The sequence below is a fragment of the Tribolium madens genome, unplaced genomic scaffold, assembly GCF_015345945.1.
Source record: "Tribolium madens isolate multiple individuals breed KSU strain unplaced genomic scaffold, Tmad_KSU_1.1 Scaffold_7;HRSCAF=85;Tcas5.2_LG10, whole genome shotgun sequence".
In the NCBI taxonomy this organism is placed as follows: Eukaryota; Metazoa; Arthropoda; class Insecta; order Coleoptera; family Tenebrionidae; genus Tribolium; species Tribolium madens.
The window spans coordinates 7,261,545-7,283,308 of NW_025401050.1; the positions used below are offsets into that span (position 1 = coordinate 7,261,545).

General features: G+C 29.9%; 1 protein-coding gene across 4 annotated transcripts in view; it reads left to right on the forward strand.

The window, feature by feature from the left end:
* Positions 1-1,207: 1,207 nt before the first annotated feature.
* The window catches only part of LOC123010265 (fasciclin-1), an 88,568-nt gene continuing 68,011 nt past the window's right edge, over positions 1,208-21,764 (forward strand). For all 4 annotated transcript variants that reach the window (XM_044407006.1, XM_044407007.1, XM_044407008.1 and 1 more), the window contains exon 1: positions 1,208-1,414. In XM_044407006.1, the coding sequence (XP_044262941.1) occupies positions 1,304-1,414 (111 nt within the window). In that variant the 5' untranslated portion in view covers positions 1,208-1,303. The remainder of the gene's footprint in view (positions 1,415-21,764) is intronic.

Genomic DNA, 21,764 nt, shown 5'->3' on the forward strand with positions numbered 1-21,764 from the left:
TTATTTTATGTTATCGTAAAATTGAAGGCGTAAAATTTTTTATTTAGGTTAAAATATTTGGAGGGTGTGGTTCGAAATATAACAAACGGAAATATTTTCTAAAAAGTTGAGATTTAATCCCGGTATTGCACTAATATCTACCCCACTGGAGGAGTGTTTTTTCTATTTCTGTTGCTACAATAACATTTCAAATTATATCAAAACGCAAAACAAAAAATTTGGTGTTTTATTAAATTTTTAAAGAATTTTACTGTTAACCAACTTCTTCATTTTTTAATTTTTTAACTGCAATACGCTAAAAATATGTTATAGCACTAAAGTTTATACTTCTTTCTGTCGAGTTGTAAAAGTTTTATTTTTTTTGTTTATGTAATAAATTCTTAATAGTTTGTTTTTGTCAAAGAAGCTGAATTATTTCAGAAACTAAGGAAATAATTTTAAGTAATGCAGAGGGTTAATATGAATATCTTAACAGGGACTTTACCAACTCTCTGGAACATGCTGGAACATATATACAGGGTGAATATAAATATGAAACCAAGCGGTTAAAAAAAAAAAATGTGGTCGTAATTTGAGAACGAAATTTAGTTTTGTTTTTGAGTGATTGTATGTAAAAAAAAGTTTTTGAAAAAATTAAATATAAAGTTTAAATTCTTATATCATAACCTTCATGAGAAAAATGGTTTTATAGTGGGTTGGCATTTCAAAAAATAAATTTTTTTGTAGAATTCAAAACTAAAAGAAAATTTCAATTTTTTTTTATTGTTGATAAAACGTCGCATTTTATCGTACTTTATTATTCATAAATTAGTTTTTTAAAAAATTAATAGTTTAAGCATTTGTTGCGTGTGTATTTTTTAAATTAGAAACTTTTTGAAATTTATAAATAGCTAGGCTTTGGAAAAAGACCAGTGGTGTATCAGACATTCGGTTTAAAGGATGCAAAAATTTGAAAAATTTACAAGTTTGTAACAAAATAACTGCCCATCTAAAACTGAACCATTTGTTTGCCACAGATTTTTTTTTCTTTTTTTTCCTTCAACCTGGCATTTCCTCTTGCCCCCAAATTCCTCCGCACTTCCAAATTCTCGCACGACTTCTTCGGACATCCCGGATTCCCGGAAAATCGCCGTTGCGCAAGCCGCGTTTGCGCTCTTCTCGGCGCGCATTTACGAATTCAGGAGGGGATTTTGAGCCTTCAGCGGCCGTGTGTTCAGTCGCTTTCGGTTTGTTGTATAGTGTGTGTGATTCCGTCTTCTCTAGTGTCAACGAACTACGAGTGTAGTGCGTTTTTGGTGCAATAATGGGGCCGCAAAAGTGCTTTTCCGTGGGACTTGTACTAGCTTTTTCGGCTATTTGCGTCCACTCGCAATCCATCGTCGAGAAAATTGTGATGGATATGGATTTATCTCAGGTAAAGTTTGTTGATGGTGCGCCTACTTCAAGGTTAAGTCGTACCGGAGCAGGTGGTAATGACTTTGATACCGCTTGGATGTTTCGCGGCAAAATTATTTTTACCGCTCTCGTGGTGTAAGTTTGCGTTACGATCACTCGCTCTGAATTCTGGAGGGCTACAGGTTCGCCAATATTAAATTATAACACTAAGTCGAAGTTTTCAATTAATTATGATTTAATGAACACTTCAAACACTAACTAATGATGTTAAAACTACTGAATTTGCAACACTTGTTGGGTGGGATATTTGTTTTCATAAAGTAATAACGCGTTCAGTGCATGTGTAATTTGTTATTGAAGTTGTCAGGTTGATAATAAGTTTAATTTTGACACCATTGACTTAATAAAATAGGGAGGGTCGGGATTAAATTGTGTACATCTGCATTTTAAACCAATTTCAGGCAATTTTTTCAGACTTTGTGTGCTTCCAAAACATGGAAATTTAATTTGCGCTGCGATAAACTGTTTTTTTTTTTTGTGAAAAAATCTATGTATAGTTAATTGGGTAAAAACCAAAAAAGCGAAAAGTTTGTGCTTTGATGGTATTTCTGGCTTTTTGCAAAATGTTTTTGTACAAATATTGTGGTATTTGAGTGATAAAAATTGTTTATAAAATGCTTGTTGTGATTATAGATAAAGCTTTAATTTATTTGTAATTAATTTGTGTTACATAATTGCATTACATAATTAAAATAAAATTATGCTTTAAATAGACTTTCATGTATGAAAAAATAAATAATTTCGAAGTGGGAAAAAGAGGTTCTTAACAAATGTTAGAGTGAAATAAGGAAATTAAAAATAAAAAAGCAAAACCAACTAAAAATTTGAAGTCTGAAAATTGAATGGAAACGAACACAAAATTATCCATTGTGACAAATCCATACATTTTGTAATATTTTTAATGTTGGAAATTATTTATATTATTCTTGTTCTGATTTAAATTTTACTGATTATTTTCGAATTTGTGTTAAATAATCTTATCAGTTTTGTTTTACATATTTTTCTTAATATCTTCTAATAAAATATGTATTAAATATGGATTTTGAGTTTTATTTAAATATTTAATAAACCTTCTTAATTCTAAACTTACCTAATCAAAGAGTAAAGTGCATAAATACAGGGTGCGCCAGAACTCGCGCCCCAGAGAAAAATGCCATATAAGATAAGATACCAGGAACATGGAAAAAATGTTAAAAAAATTTAATCTATAAAAATTTCGAAGTTATGAGGGTTTGAAGTTTGCACTTTGACTATTTATTTCTGTTGGAAAAATAATTTTTCAAGTTTTTTTGCTATAGACTATTAAAAGAGGAAACAAGGAAGCTGTATCCTGAATTGTAACTCTGTTCAATGTTATTTGTGGCTTTTATTGGCAAAATTTTTGTTCCTTTACTAAGTAATTGTAAAAAAAAAACATATACAAGATCATCAGTATCATTAAATAGATATAAAAAAATGTCAAACAGTAAATGTCAAAATTTTTTGACAGAGAATTTTTTAAACATTTTTTTCATGTTCCTGGTATCTAACCTTACTTGAAAATTTTCTCTTGGGCGCAAGTTCTGGCGCACCCTGTATGTTGCAGTATTATAAAAAAGTAATATGTAGTTTAATTCCTGAGAAAAAAAAGTATGAAAACCACTTATCAACAAAACAGGAAAAGAGAAAATACTCGTTGAACATTGCTGAAAAAGCTAATCAACACTGAAAAGATTCAAACGGTTTTAAATAAATTTTCATAAATTAAACCAAAGATTCTATGAAACTAAAAATTAAAATTTAGCAAGTACTTGTGCTAAACAAACAAAAACTATAATAAATGAAAAAATAGATAAATAAAATAATATAATAATAAATAGATAATAAAATAAATGAAAAAATAGATAAATAAAATAATATAATAATAAATAGATAATAAAATAAATGAAAAAATAGATAATTATGAAGGGGAAAATTAAAAAAACAAAAATGCAAGAAAGAATTTTTGTGAGAAATAAAAAACTATAAAAATTAAAAAGGACTACGTAAAAAAGTCAAAGTGGAAGATTTAAAATAAGAAAAATAAAAATAAATTAAAATATCTGTTTCAAATTGCTGTGGGTAAATATTTCTTACAAAAAATCAATACCTGAAAAACTGTTTTTAGAAACTATCTAACCGTGGCAATTTGAAATAGATATTACTTTATTTATTCGTAATTGAATGGTCAAAAAACAAAACACAAAAAAAAATAAAAAAAGAATTTTAGATTCTAAAGCGATATTAACAAAAGTTCAAATGCAAATACATAGTAATTTTTATGTGAAAATGAAAAAATCGAAATAGGAAAAAATTTAAAAGAAAAAGCTACCACTATACAAAATTCAGGTCTTGAGAAGTGCTACAATGGCTAAACTAGTAATTCAGCCGCTGGAAACAAAATATCACTAAAATCGAATAAAATTCTTTTATAGTTAAATTGAGACATCGTAGGTACCGATATTAGTTCTCAAACCCCATCCAATATCAACTTCCCTCAATTTTAATTAAATTATATCTCCATTGTATTAGTATCAATTTACAACAGCACTCAATTTTCGTTGTGGCATTATTCTAGGTCGTCAACATTCTACACAAAAGAGTTCGCAATATAATTAGTCAAAATTAAAAATAATAATACGTTCGCGTCTCTGACGCTCCCCAGAGGCCACAAATTCAAGCGAAAAATGGATCATCTGCGAAATGTGTCACTTCGCGAAAATTAAATAGAATGTTATTTTATAATGAAAATGGGACTGAATCCATCAAACTGCAATTTTTTCATAAATTTATTTAATGAACTTGAACTTTAAACAGTGGATTTGGATTGAAATCGGACTCGGTCCACCATTGTCATCCAGGTCGTCACAGATTGCCGGAAGCTTCGCATTATCATCTCGTTACCGCCACCATATCGAATCACTATTCCGCTTCAACACTTATTTTTGTGTAACTCCGCATCACACATTCTGGCGGTTTGACTACGTTTTCGTCGAAACCAAGCAAAATCAGCGTTCCAATATTCGTGCACATCATCGAAATTCAGCGAAAAACAACAGTTTTATGTCGAATTGTGTTTCGTCATTAAAATACTGTTAGAAATCTACCGGAAGATGCGCTCTTTTATGTCATTGAGTCTGTGGAGTGGAGATCCGCTTTTTAGACATGGAAGCATTTAATGGTCGCTGTTGGGAATATCGCAACACGAAAAATTTATTGTCTCATTTGCATTAATACACAGGTGCTCGATTTTGACAAAATTTATCTCTTTTGTACAATTTATTTTATATAGCTGTGGGAAAATCAATAGTTCAACCCTTTTATCACATTTCTTTCACAAAAAAAAACTTTTTCTTTTATTAAAAGTAGCTAGTAAAGTAAAGCTTTCGTCAAAGGATTTAGATGAAAGTTAAATCAAAATTAATAATACATTATTAAGGCGGTACTTTACTTGTCTTAAAATGTACTCTGCAAGGTGTTCCAATTATACCTTTTAATCTTTTATTTATTATCGAAATCAGGGCCGCCACAAACGGGGGTGCAGGGCGTGCGGCGCACGCGGGCGCTATATCCAGGGGGCGCCAGACGAGCAACAAATTTTAATAAAATCATAAATAAAAAAATTGAATTACTCAAACAACAAAAGATGCAAAATTAAAATACATAAACATAATTTAAAACAAACTACAACACAATATGCGGAGAAAGTCATCATACTGGAAGTCCAGATGTCCGGAAAAAATATTGAAAGATTTTGGGGGCAGGTCTCCTACGTCAAAAGAAGAAAAAAAAATCTAAAGACCTATGTTCAGAAATGATTCCTAAGTGAGCCAAAAAAAAAGCTAAAAGATCTTTTTTTTCCATTGTCTCAGTAACCGGTGGACATAAATTTACAAAAGATTACATCTGAAGTAATTTGAATGAATCTATTGGTGATATTACAAATTGTGTACTCTAATTAGGGGTGCGGAGGCAAGTGACAAGTAGTAAAGTTTCCTATGAAACTATATCACTTTTTCAAATTATTTCATGAAATTTAATTTTTTTCTAGCAGAATAGATGCAGTTAAACAATTTTGGTATCATATCTGTAGACTTTTTTATACTCTGATGAAAATATTTGAAGATGATTCTTGGAATATTGCTACTACCCATAAAATTCCTTTACATGCCTTTACAAAATCGTATTAGTTGTTTTCATCACAATTTGAGTTGATATTTTAAACAAAATAAATGATGGGGAGTTTTAAAAGTGTAAATTTTGTTCAGAATCTATTATTTCATTTTACAAAATATCATTCAAATAAAAGCTTAAAAATATATAAATTCTTTGTTCCGCTTGAACCGAATTTTTATTTCGTAGCGTTGGTCCTCTTCTTGGTCTTATCAAATTTGATTAAACGGGACTGTATAGGTAGTATGAAATTTAGAAAAGTACAGTTTTTTTAAGTAAAATTTTCAATGTAATACTTATTTGATTATTTACAACTCTAGAAAACAACATTTTAAATACTTTTTAATTAATTACTTTGATTTATTGACACTTCTTTATAAACAAATTTAATAAAAATTCTCTTTAGTTTTTAATCTTAACAAAACTCTGTGAATATATTTTTTATAGGTACAAAGGAATACTCATACTTTATTAACAAAAAATGGGGGCGCCAAATTCAAATTTGCACGCAGGCGTTGAACCTCTTGCGGCGGCCCTGATCGAAATAGATTTAGATTTTGGGATTTAGTGGGTAAAACATGGATAATAATTCCCACGGTCCGTTTGTTCCAATATTTTAAATAGAAAAAAAATATAAAAAATCGTAAATATCGGGGAAAAAGGGGCATTTTGTCTTGCTCTACCGAATTTATAAAACATTTTAACAAAACTCATTCACCGCCCAAAGCATAATGGATATTTTTTAATTGAACATTCGTTGACAGCTGTATGTTTATATTTTAAATAAACAAATAATTAGAAAAATACAATCGTCCTACAACCCGACTTGTCACGAACATTATTTTTGTTACGGTAGAAGGGTCAGACAAGGATAGAGTGCCGAAGAGTTACTTGTTCTCTTTCGTCGCACAAGTCTAACTCTGTCTAACCCATACCACAAAAAGATTTCACTAATGCGACATGCGAAACCCCGAACTACACTACGGCCTTAATTTGACTCCGCTTTTTAATTCTCTAATAATAATTCAACTTTATAGAAATTCAGATTTTATCTAGTTTGGAACAATAGTTGTTTTGTATAATACTCATGAAAGCATTCAACCGAAGTTTTCACCTACTAAATTGATATTTTTTTATATTAAATCGCTGAAATATTTTGCGTTTTGCAGTAATGCGTATTTCAACGGTTGTTTTATTTTTCAGTTGTTAGTTCATGGGTCATAAAAATGCTTTTATTAAAATAACTGAAACCGTAACAATGGAAGTGGAATATGATTGCTCGTAAATAATGCTAATGAATTTTCGGGGTGTGACTAAATTGACACTTAATTTGTTACAAGTGATAAAAATAATAATTGCAAAAAGAAATCGGTTTATTATCTAATTTGCAAAAATGCAGAATCTTAATAATAGTGGTAGTAAAAAATTGCAGAATTTTTCAAAATCATAAAGACAAGATGGTCTATTTGCTAGTTTAAGTTTTTACTATTCAAAAAAACAGAAAAATTAGAACTTCACAGTGGGCACTGTTTTTTATTTCTTTTTAGAGTAAATTTTGACCTAAATTAATTTTCCTCTAGCATTCTGGTAAAAAGGAATTTTATCTTAACTACAGGATGATTCATAAGCCTTTGTTTCTTCTAAGTCTAATTTAAAAAGAAATGCAGTTAATGGAAGTTTAATCATCTTGTTTCACACTTTACAAATACCTTGACGTTAACTAAGTACTTTTTGATAAACTAAACCAAAGAAAAATGGAACAAAGCGAAATTTAGCCTTACTTTAGATTATCTAGTTGTAGAGCTTTTACGTATATATTTATTTATTTATGTATTTGTTGATTTCTTTATTTATTTTAGCTTTTATCTATTCACTGTTTCAAATAAAAAACATACAGGCTGTTCCGTTTCTATTGTCACAAATTTGAATAGGTAAAAGAACATTCAATTTTAAGACAAAAGTTTCTTATAAACATGTATCAAAAAATGTTATGTAAGGGAGCTACACTCTCCGAAAAGGGTGCATTTTTTAATGGGGTTGTATCGAAAAAACGCAGGAGACCTTTTTTGTGAAATTGGTGGAATTTCGAATTTTGTTGCTGAAAGTGGCAAGAAATTTCAGCTAAAATAGTTAGTTAGTCCTAACCCCAGCTTAAAAAATATACCAAAAATATATCATATTCAACTTAATTTGCTAATTTTATGGCCCATTTGGGTCACATTTTACTTAAAAAAAATAATAATTTTTACTTAATTGATTTTTGGGCATGTTTTGATCAAAAACAATTAAATTAAATGGACAGAAAACACCATTTTCTATCTAATTAGGAGATTTCTTAGCTTGTTTGAGCAAAATGTCACGAAGAAAAAGTGCTTTTTAACTGAAAAAGTCAAAAATAATATCATTTTTGACCAAATTCGGTCAATTTTTGCTAAAATTTTGCAGAAATCTGTAAAAAAAACAGCTTTTAACTCAAAAAAACATGTTAAACACTCTAAAAGGAGCACTAACTTGGTGATTTTTTGCTTGTGAATAAATTTTTTTGAAAAAAGTAGGTTTATAGGTCACCAAACTAAATCTAGTGAAACAGACTTAAATAGTAATTTGACTTAAATTTAGTGATTTTGTGGCCTATTTTACCAAACTTTTGCAAAAAAAGAAGTTTTTATCTCAAAAACATGCTTTTATTCTCGAAAATGTGAAAAGTAGCATAATTTTCGATCTAATGTAGTAATTTTTTGGCCTTTTTGAGCAAAATTTTTTACTAAAAAGCTCCAAAAATAATTGAAACGCCAAAAATAATTAATTTTTATCATTTTTGACCTAATTTGGTAAGTTTTGGTCTGTTTTGGCGAAAAAACTCAGTTTATTATCTCAAAAATGTATTACAATGTTTATAGATTTTTCGACTGATTTGGATAACATTTTGCAAAAAATTGCATTTCTGACTGAAGAACTTTCTTAAACGCTTGAGAAAGTGAAAAATAACATCATTAACGATTTGATTTTGTGATTTTTTATCCTGTCTTAATGAAGTCTCATTCAAAATTTGAGTTTTTATCGTCAAAATATGCTAAAACGTTTAAAAAAGCAAAAATAATATAATTTTCGACCAAATTTTTTCCGAAAAAAGAACACAACAAAACAACTGTAACTTAAATGTTAAAATGGTTTTAGTCAAAAACGGTAAGTTGTATCGAGAAAACGCAAGAGTCCTTTTTTTCTTGAGAAACTGTAGAATTTAGAATTTTGTTGCTGAAAGTGACAAGAAACTTCAGCCAAAATAGTTAAGAGTATTTTTTATTCTAAACCCCCCTGATTAAAAATTTCGACTTAAAGGTAATTAACTGTACCAAATTTTGTAATTTTATTTAAAATGGTTTCTGAAATATTGGAGAAAATCCATTAAAAATGCACCCCTTTCAGGGAGTGTAGCTCCCTTATATATTATTTTTCAATACATGTTCATAGAAAACTTTTATCTTAAAATTGAATATTCTACCACCTATTTAAATTTGTGACAATAAAAATGGAACAGCCTGTATATGCTTGAAATATGTTTATTTTTTAGGGTTTATGTTTTATGTAATTGATGGAATGATGTTTGATCTATAGATGGGATTATGTTCAAATATTATAATTTGCCTGATTTCATCTACTGATGTACTTTTTCTCTTGAAAAATTTCGTTTTGTTGAGCCAAATTATCATTTTCCGGTTGATGCCAACTTGAGGGTGTCCCTCTCTCCCCTCGATAGAATTACGGCTCACTTTCCCTACGATACAAACATAAAATATCCAGTACCAAGCCGGAAACGCGCTAAACTCCGTTTTGAATTTTTATTCCTGGGACAGGTGTTGTATTGACCAGCCCCAAGCTGACTCACCCAACGAATCGACCGGGGTCAGTCAACACAGCCATGGGTGTGTTCGTGGCATGTCGATTCTAATTTAATGAAGTTTCGATTTTTTCACCAATTACTGTTTTGTTTATCCACGAAAATAACCTCTTTTTAATCGAGGATTTACCAAAACGTGCTGAAAATGAAATTATTAACGTTCGAATGAGTCGAATGAAAGCATTTTCAAGGCTATGTCGGCTTAATTGGGTGATACAATGTGACAATTAGAAGATTCTTCAATTAGTTTCTCTATTAGTTGAATTTGATAACCGCAGAAAGGCCTCTACCAACGTTAAAAAATGGTTTATTTAAAATCTCCCACCAAAATCGGTGACGTGACTCAACAGGTCCATAACTTATAAATCACATTTGCAGTTAAAATCGATTAACATTAACTTGTAATTAATAGCATTGTAATACCCAACGTGGAACTAATTTTTCTAATGTCCGTAAACCTGGTCGACATTATCAAAAACATATGCCCGAAATCTGGTTTAAATCGATAAGGATGATGAATTAAAATTAATTAAAACTAGAACTAAATTTAAATTTGCTTAATAAATCGTGCTTTGACGGAAAATCGTTACTAATTATTGTTTGCTAGGTCAAACTTAGTCACAGTTTTTTTCTAGTTTGCGGAGGTTGTAGTTTTAAATTAATGAAAAATTTTTAAGAAAGAAGAGCTTAGAGGGAGTTATTGTGTTATGAAAATTTCATTGTGTGGCGCTACTTCCTCGAGAAAAGTGACAGTTAATTATACACTATGCTGAAAACTGAAAAAGTTTCATCTTGTACGGCAGTTAACTTTGTGGAGGTATATTGTTACGTAAATTGAATTAAAATTCAGTGAGAATGTTAAATAGGTTTGGAATTGTTGATTAGAAAAAGTTGTTGTTTATGGAGTTTACGTCTAATTACTGTTTTCTACTGTTTTTATTGCAGATTTATGCAAATTTGATGATTCGGGAAATTGCAATTTGTAATTAGAGAACGATTTAGTTTTTTTTTGAATAAGTCTGGTTTATGTAACATAAAAGTATAAACAAATGGAACAAGTCGAAGTGTATTTTACAACCCATTAAGACATCTATCTAATAATAGCAATAATAACAGTGGTCAGTTTTACTGATCTAAATATTTATTTAATTACAAGTTAGATTCAGAGTTTATTTTTTCTAAAAATAAAGCGTTACATTGTACTTTGAGCTCTATTTTCATTAAATGAAGCTCTCATAGTGACAAATATACGAAGTATAAAGAAGTAAATTTGTATTTTTTTAAACAAAATGTTTAGTGACTCAGAAATCATTCTAACAAACTGCTCTCAGCATATCTAATCAATTTTATGGTGTTAAAAAATTGATTATATACAGTGTGATTCATACGTTTCTAGAAAGAACTTGAAATTTTGCATAAAACTAAAACGTTGAGCTGGAACTACTTCTGTATTCAATTCAAATATAAGTTGTAAAACCAGCCTTCTATGACCTTGCATGTATGATCAGTTTTATGTTGTTTTGCGATTTTCTAGTCATATGAAAATTGTTATTGAAACGTGTTTATTTTAATTTAACTTTATCTTTATCGAATTTGCATTTTTAGTATAAAGAGCTATGAAAGTAATTGTTATTCGCATTTTCCAAAACACTTTTTTTAATGATTTTTTCCGATTAAAGATGGGTATAAATAATTATTTAAGTAATACATATAGGGTGTGTCAGAACTCGCGTCCTAGAGAAAAAATTCAAGTAAGATAAGACACCAGGAACGTGGAAAAAATGTTAATTTCTTTTATCTGTCACAATATTTGACATTTATTTTTGACAGTTGACATTTTTTATGTATATTTAATGATACTGATGATCTTGTATATGTTTGTTAATAATTATTAAGTTAAGGGACAATCATTATCATTATCATTATTTAGAAAAGATTTAAAAATTTTTCCAATATAAGCCACAAATAACATTAAACAGAGTTACAATTTAGGATACAGCTTTTTTGTTTCCTCTTCTAATAGCTTTTAGTAAAAAATCTTGGAAAATTATTTTTGTAACAGCAATAAATGGAGTCAAAGTGCAAAATTTAAACTCTCATAACTTCGAAATTTTTATAAATAGAATTTTTTAACATTTTTTTTGTTCCTGGTATCTTATCTCACAAGGCCTTTTTCTCTGGGGCGCTAGTTCTGGCGCATCCTGTATAAAAATTGCAGATTTATTCATCATGATTTTAGTTTACTTAGAAAGAAATGTTTTGGGGATGCAAATAAAACATTTTTCCGTATGGAAACAAAATGGACTTTAGTTATTTTTTTAAATTAATGAATTTAGTTTCAAATTTCCAAAATTAGTTAAAATTTTAGTGTTGTTTCACTCACTTGGCACAGTTAAATTTTGTTCTGGTGCGACTAATGAGGGCAACAATAGTAATTTTTTATTTAATTTTGTTAGTTTCGAAACAGCAAATTCGAATGACTCATCCTTTGTAGTAATTTCAGTGAGCTATTTGTTGAAAAATATTTCAACAAAACTGTTTATCCTAAATAACTACTTTTCTGCGACGTTGTCAACATTGTTAAATATGTTTTTTGGCGGAAATGGAATCTTGTCAAAATAAAGAAGTTTTAGAATTCCATTATTAAATTTTATTTTCAATGCGTTTGCCGGTGAAATCGCAGGAATGCATCCCTTGTGAGATGAAAGCTCACCCAAGTATTAAACCCACCGAAGAGTATAATAATAGTTTGTCAAAATCGGTTAGAAAAATAATTTTGTACCGACTAGTGACCAGGATATTTAATCTATAAGTCACAAGGACATTATTTTAACGTACACAGAGTAGTTTCCTGTGCTTCATGAGTGAATTGTTCAAATGGAATTTAATGGCCGAGTATAATTTCGAACTCAACAGAGCAAATAACAACGTCAAGTGAAATTACGGCCGTTTGACTCAAATTCTACGATTGTTAGCTTGACAGATTTCTTCGGTCCATTTAAGTGTCACCACACTTATTAAAGCGATTTGTAGGTCGTTCGGTTTATTTTACCGGTCGATAGGGGACCCCTACTATTAACAATTCGGAGCATATAATGAGGCAGGCAACAGGAAAAACTATTTTTAAAAATAATTGACGATTTCGAATTATTGGTGAAAGCAGATTTAGTTGAATTAATTGGATTCAATGTTAATTTCCAACTGCCATTGATGGTTATTAAAATTGCTGTCAATGATTTTAATGTAACGCTTTGCTGCACATATTTTTGACGAATTTATTGCAACATGTCACGTTGTAAATCCTTTTAAAAATTACAATTTTTTTAATGGAAAATTCAACACATAGAAAAAAAGGTATGTAAGAGAAAGAAGAAATAAAAAAGTGGTGTGTTGAATTTATTTAAAATGGCTTTGCTGTGAAAGTTTTTGAAAGTGGGGGGCATTATTGATTGTTTTTCGTATAAATTTTAATAGGGAATCCAGGATTTTTTCAGTAAATTTTAATTTTATTTTAATTTTACATATTTACTGTGTTCATACAAAAGATATTAGCTTCTATAATAAAACAAAATACATAAAATATGTAGTTAAAAAATTAAATAAAAAAAAACAAATTATGAGCTTCTATAATAAAACAAAATACATAAAATATGTAGTTAAAAAATTAAATAAAAAAAACAAATTATGAGAAAAAGACAAGGGTTCGTGTTCTGAAAAATAAATTTTTGTATTTAAAATGTGAGAATTATACATTTAGTGTGATAATGTGTTTATTATTATTGGCTTTTTATAAAATTAATGAAAATATACAGGGTGTTGGGTTCACGTCGCCCCGGCTGATAACACGTAAACTTACTTCTTTTTTTCAGAAAGTAAATATTTAAGTAATAATATTCATTCTTGGCTTTCTTAATAAATGTATCAAATTTTTTTAACACATCCGGTGTTGCCGGAAATGCTACCAAATTTAGTTTTTCAAATGGAACACCTATGTTTTTTTCCTTCAAAAATAATAATTGACATGAAAAATACTGTAATACATTTTGCGTAACACAATGCTATCAAAAAACATCTTAAATCTTAGAATTGTATAAGGAAATTGGTTGTGTAGCTTGATTTTTAATTTTAAAGAAAAGGTGTGAATAAAAAAATGCTTGGATATAGTTTTATTTTTGGTTTGACAAATTTAATTTGTCGTTGATGAGCGAGTTCTCTTATGGAAACTCTTCAATTTTTTTCGACTGATAACAGAACAGATTTCTATTTTCTTGTTCTTCAACCACAGGTTTTTTAGTTTTAAGAAGCGAACCTATTCGTCTCAGTTGTTTTTCAAGGTGTTCCACATGAAAAACTAAATTTGGTAGCATTTCCGACTACACCGGACGTGCCAAAAAAATTTGATGCATTTACTAAGAAAACGAGGAATGAATAGTTTTATTTGAAAAATTAGTTTTTGAAAGTAAGTTTAGGTGTTATCTGCGGGGGCGACTTGGATCGAACACCCTGTGTGTTGAAAGGAAGAAGAAATAGGAAAAAATTTAAGTAACTTAGAAAAGAGAAGAAAACTACATAAATAAGACACCTGCAGGTTCTCGTTTTTTTTAAATTTGACACAGTGAGTTTACTATATTTTGTTAGGTTAGCTAACACGCCTAAATAACTCGATTATTTTTTAAATTGAATATTACTTAAAAATAAAAAATCGTAAACTGTAATCTTATTTTACTTTCTCCCACCTCTTAACCTTGTTGCGAATAGAACTCATGCATTATCCTTCCAATAATCTTTTGACTCAGACTCACTTATTGGATTGTGAAACCTTCTAAAGAAAATTGGGCGATCGAAACACCGCTTCGTTTTATTTTTTTACAGCTTGTGTCCAGAATCGTAAAAACACTCTGATTACGAAGTCTGAAAAGCGTAGTGTTGATTTTGTTTTACCTGAAGTTATTCTAGGATTGAATCCAAGAAGTGTGTTTTTTCAACTTTGGGGAGAGAGTTTTTGCGGATAATTACACAGCAGTGTGAATTAATAAGCGCTTTGAAATGTTCTGGTTTTAATCTCATTAAGGTAGATCCTTCTAAGTCTTCGTAATGACCAACGAGTTTCTTGAACTCAAATTACAAAAGCAGAGGTTGTTAGTTGAATCGCAAGGTTAATAAGAATAACAACCTAAAGAGATATAGATCGAATAACAATCACAGTGAAATAACATCTAAGGCCATAAAGACAGACGCTGTTACACTTAATAATAGTGTAATGTTGTACACGAGTACAACCGCTCTAGGTTTTATTTACATTAAGGAACATGTCGACAAAATGAGAACTCTAAACCTGTTATAAAGTGTACGGGTGGAAATAAACCTCATGAATGGGGTGACTTTAGGGCAATTTAGATTCACATTTTATTACTTTGCCTTACTGTGGTCTCATTATCTCGTGTTTTAAGAGCGGTTAATGCGTCTGGAGATGTAATACAACAGCTCAAATATACAATAATTTAAAAATTCCATTGTTGCTGCCAATTGGAATGAAGATATTATTAATGAATGACTGTTGAGTAAATTGCCAGTTGTATTAATTATCACTGCTCAAAATTAATTAATTTATTTGTGTGGCGGGGCTATAATGGTTTGTTGGATCGAGTTTAGAAACAGATCAACCTACAGTATAAGTGGATAGTTTTAGTTGAATTTAATGCATAATTAATCAAGTAATTTTCTTAGTCTAAGTGGTGTAATTTAGCCAAAATACCCTTCATTACGTCATGACGCGATTTATTTAAAACCTAACAATAAATAAGCTAGGTTTTTTAGTTGTTTTTACCTTTATTTGTTGCTCAGAAGACGAAAAACGTAAGACAATAATCATGAAGTCTACTATTCGAAGTGTATCGGATTACATTGTTTTTTACAAATTGATATGATTTTACCAATTATTTATTAATTTTAGATCTGATAGCCTAAAAATGGCAGAAGTTGAAAAAAGTTAATTGACTGGTGTGGTATTTTTACTGACTTTACGAAAGGAAAATATGTTAAGTTGAAGTAATAGTAGATTACATACCGAAGTGGGAGGTGCAAAGCGCCGCGGTTAGCAATAAGGCAAAGCACTATAGAAGCAACAACCACAATCTTTGTATACTACTTTATTCACAATCATGCTTTTTAAAGAACAAAAAGCCAATAAAGAATTTATCATATTTTGAAAAACATGACATATGACAGTTCAGGTTAGGAAATGGTCACTTCCTTATTAGTTTTCGGGTTGGGAAGTGGCCATTTCTTAACCTAAGTTGTCATATTTCATATCAACTGATAAGGAAGTGACCACTTTCCAACATATCAAATTTTAAATGAAGTTGAAATGTTATTCTTGCTAACTTTTCACATGTAAGACAATTTGATAATTACTTTATGATTGTGAATAAAACGTTTTTACTACTTTGGATACAAATTTGTTCTGGTTTCTGGGTTAATTTAAGGTCTTTTATTATTAGCAGCTTTGACACAGAATCGATCTCATTGGGAGACAAATCAATAATATTCTAGCGTATATATTTAATTGTTATGATTGTGAATAAAAAGTTTTTACTACTTTGGATACAAATTTGTTCTGGTTTCTGGGTTAATTTAAGGTCTTTTATTATTAGCAGCTTTGACACAGAATCGATCTCATTGGGAGACAAATCAATAATATTCTAGCGTATATATTTAATTGTACTAAAAATTAAAATATATAAAAATAAACACACACTGTTTATCAAAACAGAATGTCTTTTTACTACTACTTTTGAGTTATTGTTTTTTTTATAATTTTATATGAACGTAGAAAAAGTTAGAAGGCATCATTGGTTTTATAGTATATTACATAACGAGCACGGAAAGTGACAAATAACGCACAAGTGGGAAGCTTCACTTGCGTTAGACACTTTCAATAAAGATGATAATATCAATGAGGATTGACAGTTATTAAATTAAGCGTTTATTAATATTAAATATTTACTGATTTAGGTTTGAATAGTCGGTGTTTTTATTTACAAAACTTTACGTTAATTTTGAAGAATGAAGAAAATAAAAGTCAAAAGCAATGCACATGGCCAACAAACAGCAAATCACGCACAATTTGCCAGAGGCGCCTAGGGCTCTCCGCCAATCACACAACCTCTTACGTTATTTTCATAACATACACGTGTCGTTAGGAGAATAATCGATTCGTTCGATGTCAACTTTTATAGTTAATTCGCTGGATGGAAACAGTTACTTTCGTATATGGTCGTGGGAAAAAACATTTTCGAAATGTTTAACTATAGAGTGTCCTAAAAATTAGATTATATTCTGTTTACATATTGCGCTCCTTTAGCATATCTAATATCTGTTACGAATGACAGTTAATTTTGACTTATAAGAAATAGCGAAAGCAAACATCAGAATTGATTTTTTAAATTGCTCTTATTTCGGTTGTTTCTGTTACCTTTTTTAATGATCTAAATGGAAATATTTTCTTTAATTTAAAACAAACTTGTACAATATTATCGTTAGGAATTCTAAACAGTAATTTACTTTGCCATAAACCCGTATCTCGATTAAAAAAGGTCGCAAGCAATCTTGGAAAATCGCTCGCAATCAGTTTAAACGTTCTTGAAATTGTGAGGGTGAATTCTCAACTTACGATATTTGTATTTAAATGGTTCATTGCGCTGTTTCTTTTCCATTTTCAAGATTTCCCCTTTAAAAGTATTAAAAGTGGAAAGTAATCTTTCCCAAAATACAAATCGATTGACTTTCGAAGACATGTAATACATCTTCATCAATGTACCATTAGATCTCTAACATCGTGGTGTTCAGTTTTTGCATCATCGATATGATTGAGTAAATCCGGGTCGATCAATCATGCGATATTTTTTCGTCCACAGTTTCAAGATTTTTGAAACAAATTACAGGAGTGATGATAAGGCATCCACCTTTTCGCTCCGGAAGTTGTCCTCCCCAGTCAGTGAGCATTACCCTGACAACAGAGGGATTATTTTGTGTAAAATAATCCGGGATTAAGAGGTGAAGTTTTTGTTGGTGTTCCCATTGTTATTTTATCGGATAGTTTCTTTTTGTTGGGTAATCTCACGTGCGGTATTTTTTTCAAACTTACATCTGGTTGTCCAATTACAAGTTGAGTTTTCTAATATGGTCAACATGACGCCAACATTACAACTTTGCAGTGCTTTATTAACGATAATGATGACCATCAGCGGAATTACTCTCTATTTTTGATTTAAAATTTCGACTTGCGAGCGCCGTTTATTTTCATTAAAACCGACTTAAAGTCTGCTGCATACAGTTCATAAACTTTTCATGTGATACATCATAAATTTTCTTTCATCTTTTATAACATTTTATTTAATTAAGGCGTCTGAACAAAGTACAATTGCTTTTAAAAGGCCAGTTTGTAATTAAACTCTTATTCGGATTATCAACATGGCGATTAACGTTCATGAAGCTATTATTCAAAACGAGCGACTTTTCATATTTTAATTATTCACGAATTTTACGCTGACCCTGGTATAATAAAATCGAGAAATGGCGTGCAAGGGTTATTATGTTCTCATGCAAACGGCCTCTTTGGATTTATAATTCAGATGGATGAGACGCCGACGTCGCTGTGGTCGCAATAAACGCGCACATCTTTAACCAGAGGGTTACACGTTCAGGGGGAATAAAAGGGAAATGCGAAATGGGGGACACCGAAATGGAAAGTGGAAGGTTTAGATTAAACTCAGGTTCAACTCACTGAGGTTGTTTTAATGTAAAATATCTAAAATAATTAATTCTGGTTAGGTATGTTATGTTTAAAGAATTTAAATTTTAAGTAAAACTGAGGAAAAGTAACAGTTTTCTAATGAGAAAAATGACAAAACTTATTGTTATTTTAAGGATGCACGTCATGCATTTTTTGAGTGAACTGTATTCATTTTTTTGTGGAGAATATGACTTAAGCAACTATTTTTAGACTCATTTTTAGTTTTAAAATAAATTTACAATCTTTTTTTATGGCTCAAAAGGGAATAAAGTCACACAATACTTTTCCTTTGTTTTTGACTTCTCTGGTACTGTATTCCTTCGGGAATAAAATAAATGAAATACCGATTTTTACTCTTAAAATAAACTGGAATTGAATGAATTGAATCTTTGTGTTTTTTAATGCAAGCAAAATCGTTTTTACCGAGTTTTACTCTTAGAATTGCAATTCAATGAAATGAATATGTTTAACAAATGTTAAAAAAATTCTATTTATACAAATTTGGATGTTATGAGAGTTTAAATTTTGCACTTTGACTCTTTTTATTTTAGTTAGAAAAATTATTTTCTAAGTTTTTTTGCTGTATCCTAAATTATAACTCTGTTTAATGTTATTTGTGGCTTTTTCTTCGCAAAATTTCTATACCTTTACTAAATATTTATAAAAAAAAAAACATACAAGATCATCGGTATCATTAAATAGACATAAAAAATAAAATCTCAAAATTTTTTTCTGGGTCGCGAGTTTTGACAAACCCTGTATTTTCCTGATTCAAAAATAACTATTATTTAACGATTTATACAGGATGAATAAAAATATGGAATCAAACGCTGTTAAACTATTAATTAAAACCATTTATTAAAAAAAATGACGTGTACTAAAATAATAATGAACTATTTTAATAATAATACATATATTTTTTTTAATTTTTGATATTTTGAATTTCACACAATTGTTTAAAAGTATTTAAATACAGTTTTTAAAATACTAAATTCTGGCCGCTTTGGTAACAATAGTCTTACAATCACTATCATTAAAATTTTTATAAACTAGTTTATTAAGTCAAAATCATAATATTCAAGCAAAAATAGACGTAATTTAACATCATGTTTTTTTGGGAGTCCTGTTCCAACAAGACTTAGTCGCTAAATATTCCACTTTTAATGAAATAAAATGATTCAACTGTTTTTATAAATTAAATAAATAAAATTGTAATAAAAGCTTCGCTTGTTAAAAAATTCATATCTTGAAAATCTTAATGTATGAAAAAATAGTTTTTTTTCAACTTTACAACTTTAAATAACAAACTTAAATTAAACGATATCTGAAACCAGATTTTGTAATTTTTGTTATTATATACTCTTACATTCTGTTTCAAATTGCGGGGAGAAAAACACTTAAAACAATTGTTTATTAAATTATTAAAATAAATGTATTTATTTATTGTTATCTAGCATCTAGACTTTGATCATTTAGATCAGTAGAAGTTATGTCAATACGTTCATAAATAGTCGATATAAACTCCTCTACATTCTCCACATGTAGAGGATAACAATAAGGAATTCACAATATAATTCACAATGCAGCTTGTAACGTTCCATACATTTTTAAATAGACTTTGATTCAAGCTCAAATTCCATTTGACAATAATAGGACCGTATTTTCAAACTTGTATACAAATGAGTAAAATATCGTGGATCTATTCTTTCTTCCGACAGATTAGTTGCTATCTTGTAACTCTCTGACAGATTATTAGTTTTATAAGCCAGAAACGGTTCTCATAAATTCTCTGCTTGGCGCGAAATGAATCGAAATAAAATATTTAATATGTGGTAGTGTTGTTGGCGAGTTGTTATCAGCTTGATGGATTACCGAAGGTGTGGTTTTACCTTATTTCAGTTTACGGTTGGCTGACGGCGCAGATTTCCCATCTGCCATATCTGAAACTCGTGCAGTTTTCATGACCATTTATAACTCACACTTGTATGCTTTCAGCAAAAATCCGCAACTTTCTCAATCCGAAAATCCAATAGTATGAATTTATTTACACAATTTGGTGGAGAAAGCCGAAACTATTCACATATTAGAAACAAAGCGTCAAGCTTGGAGAGCACTACCTGATTTTGTTGCTTATTTTTTGCTATTTTAGGGGGACGAAGTGGATTTTGGGCTTTGCAATTATGCCCCAGGCTCTCCCTAAACCCCCTATTAGCATAACGGCTTTGAATCTCCTAACCTAATTTAAAAACTATCACGTGGAAGATATTCACTACCCCGAATTTGTGTTAAAATTTTATGATGCAGAAATTATCCACATTAACTTCAGTTAACTCAATAAACGAATTCCGGTATGCATCCTAAATTCTGGTTTCAGCTCACGTATCCTAATTGTCCTATAAAACATTTCTCATGCTGCGATTTTTGAATCAATCGTCCACTAGAACCTCGTAAAAGTCTTAATCGACTTGACCTCGAGGCGACTTTTGTTGAAGATATAGAACTGATTTTATGAGCTTTTGCTTATTAAATTTCCTGAAAAAGCTCGATTCATTGACGTTTTCTGAACGTTTTTTTGTTTCAAGTGTGTTTCGCTGAAAGCTTCATTTGGCCCAAGCCTAGGTAATCCTCGTTTCAAAACCCGCCCCAATTAAAATCAGATTACCGCTTCATTTGCAAAATTCGAGTTTGATCTGCATACATATTCGGCTTAATAGAGATAAATTGCACCAATGCATGTAACACAAATTTTATCAAATAATTCGCTTTTTGCATCAATCACTTAAGCGCCATTACCGGGGTAAGAAACTGAAAAATGCTGAAACTGCTTAAAATTAAAAAATATCGAGGTGAGGGAGTGACAGATGATGTCGGTTAAAAATTTATTCGAGAAGCGTTTTCCGGGTTTTTATTATTGGGGTGAATGGAACGTTTTGTTTTATTTTACTGGTATGAAATCGATGGGTGGCGTGTGGATTCTCTTATTTATTTTTCCAGAGGTCGGAATTGAATTTTTATCTTTTGAAAGCAGCAGAGCAGGTGACGTTTGGGGGAGTTCATGCTCAATTTAAACAAAAATATATATTTGCAAAACAAAAGTAGCGATAAAATTGTCTATTTACATCAAGTAAATATGGAAATCGATAAAAATTACATTTTCTACTTGTCAACACGAAGCTTGAAGGCTTTTTTATATGCAGGAATTGTCTATATTTTTTTATACAGAATGAGATTGAAAATATTTGATTAATTATATTAATTTTATATTTTGATTACTTTTTTTGTTTTGAAAAAATTAGTTCTAAATCGGAAAATAATGAAATCGATTATCTATTAATTATGATATAGACGTTTTGTTTCTTTTTTGATTTCACAATATCAACTTAGTAAATATTCATATTTGCTACTGTTGTGTTTGTTTTTAAATGT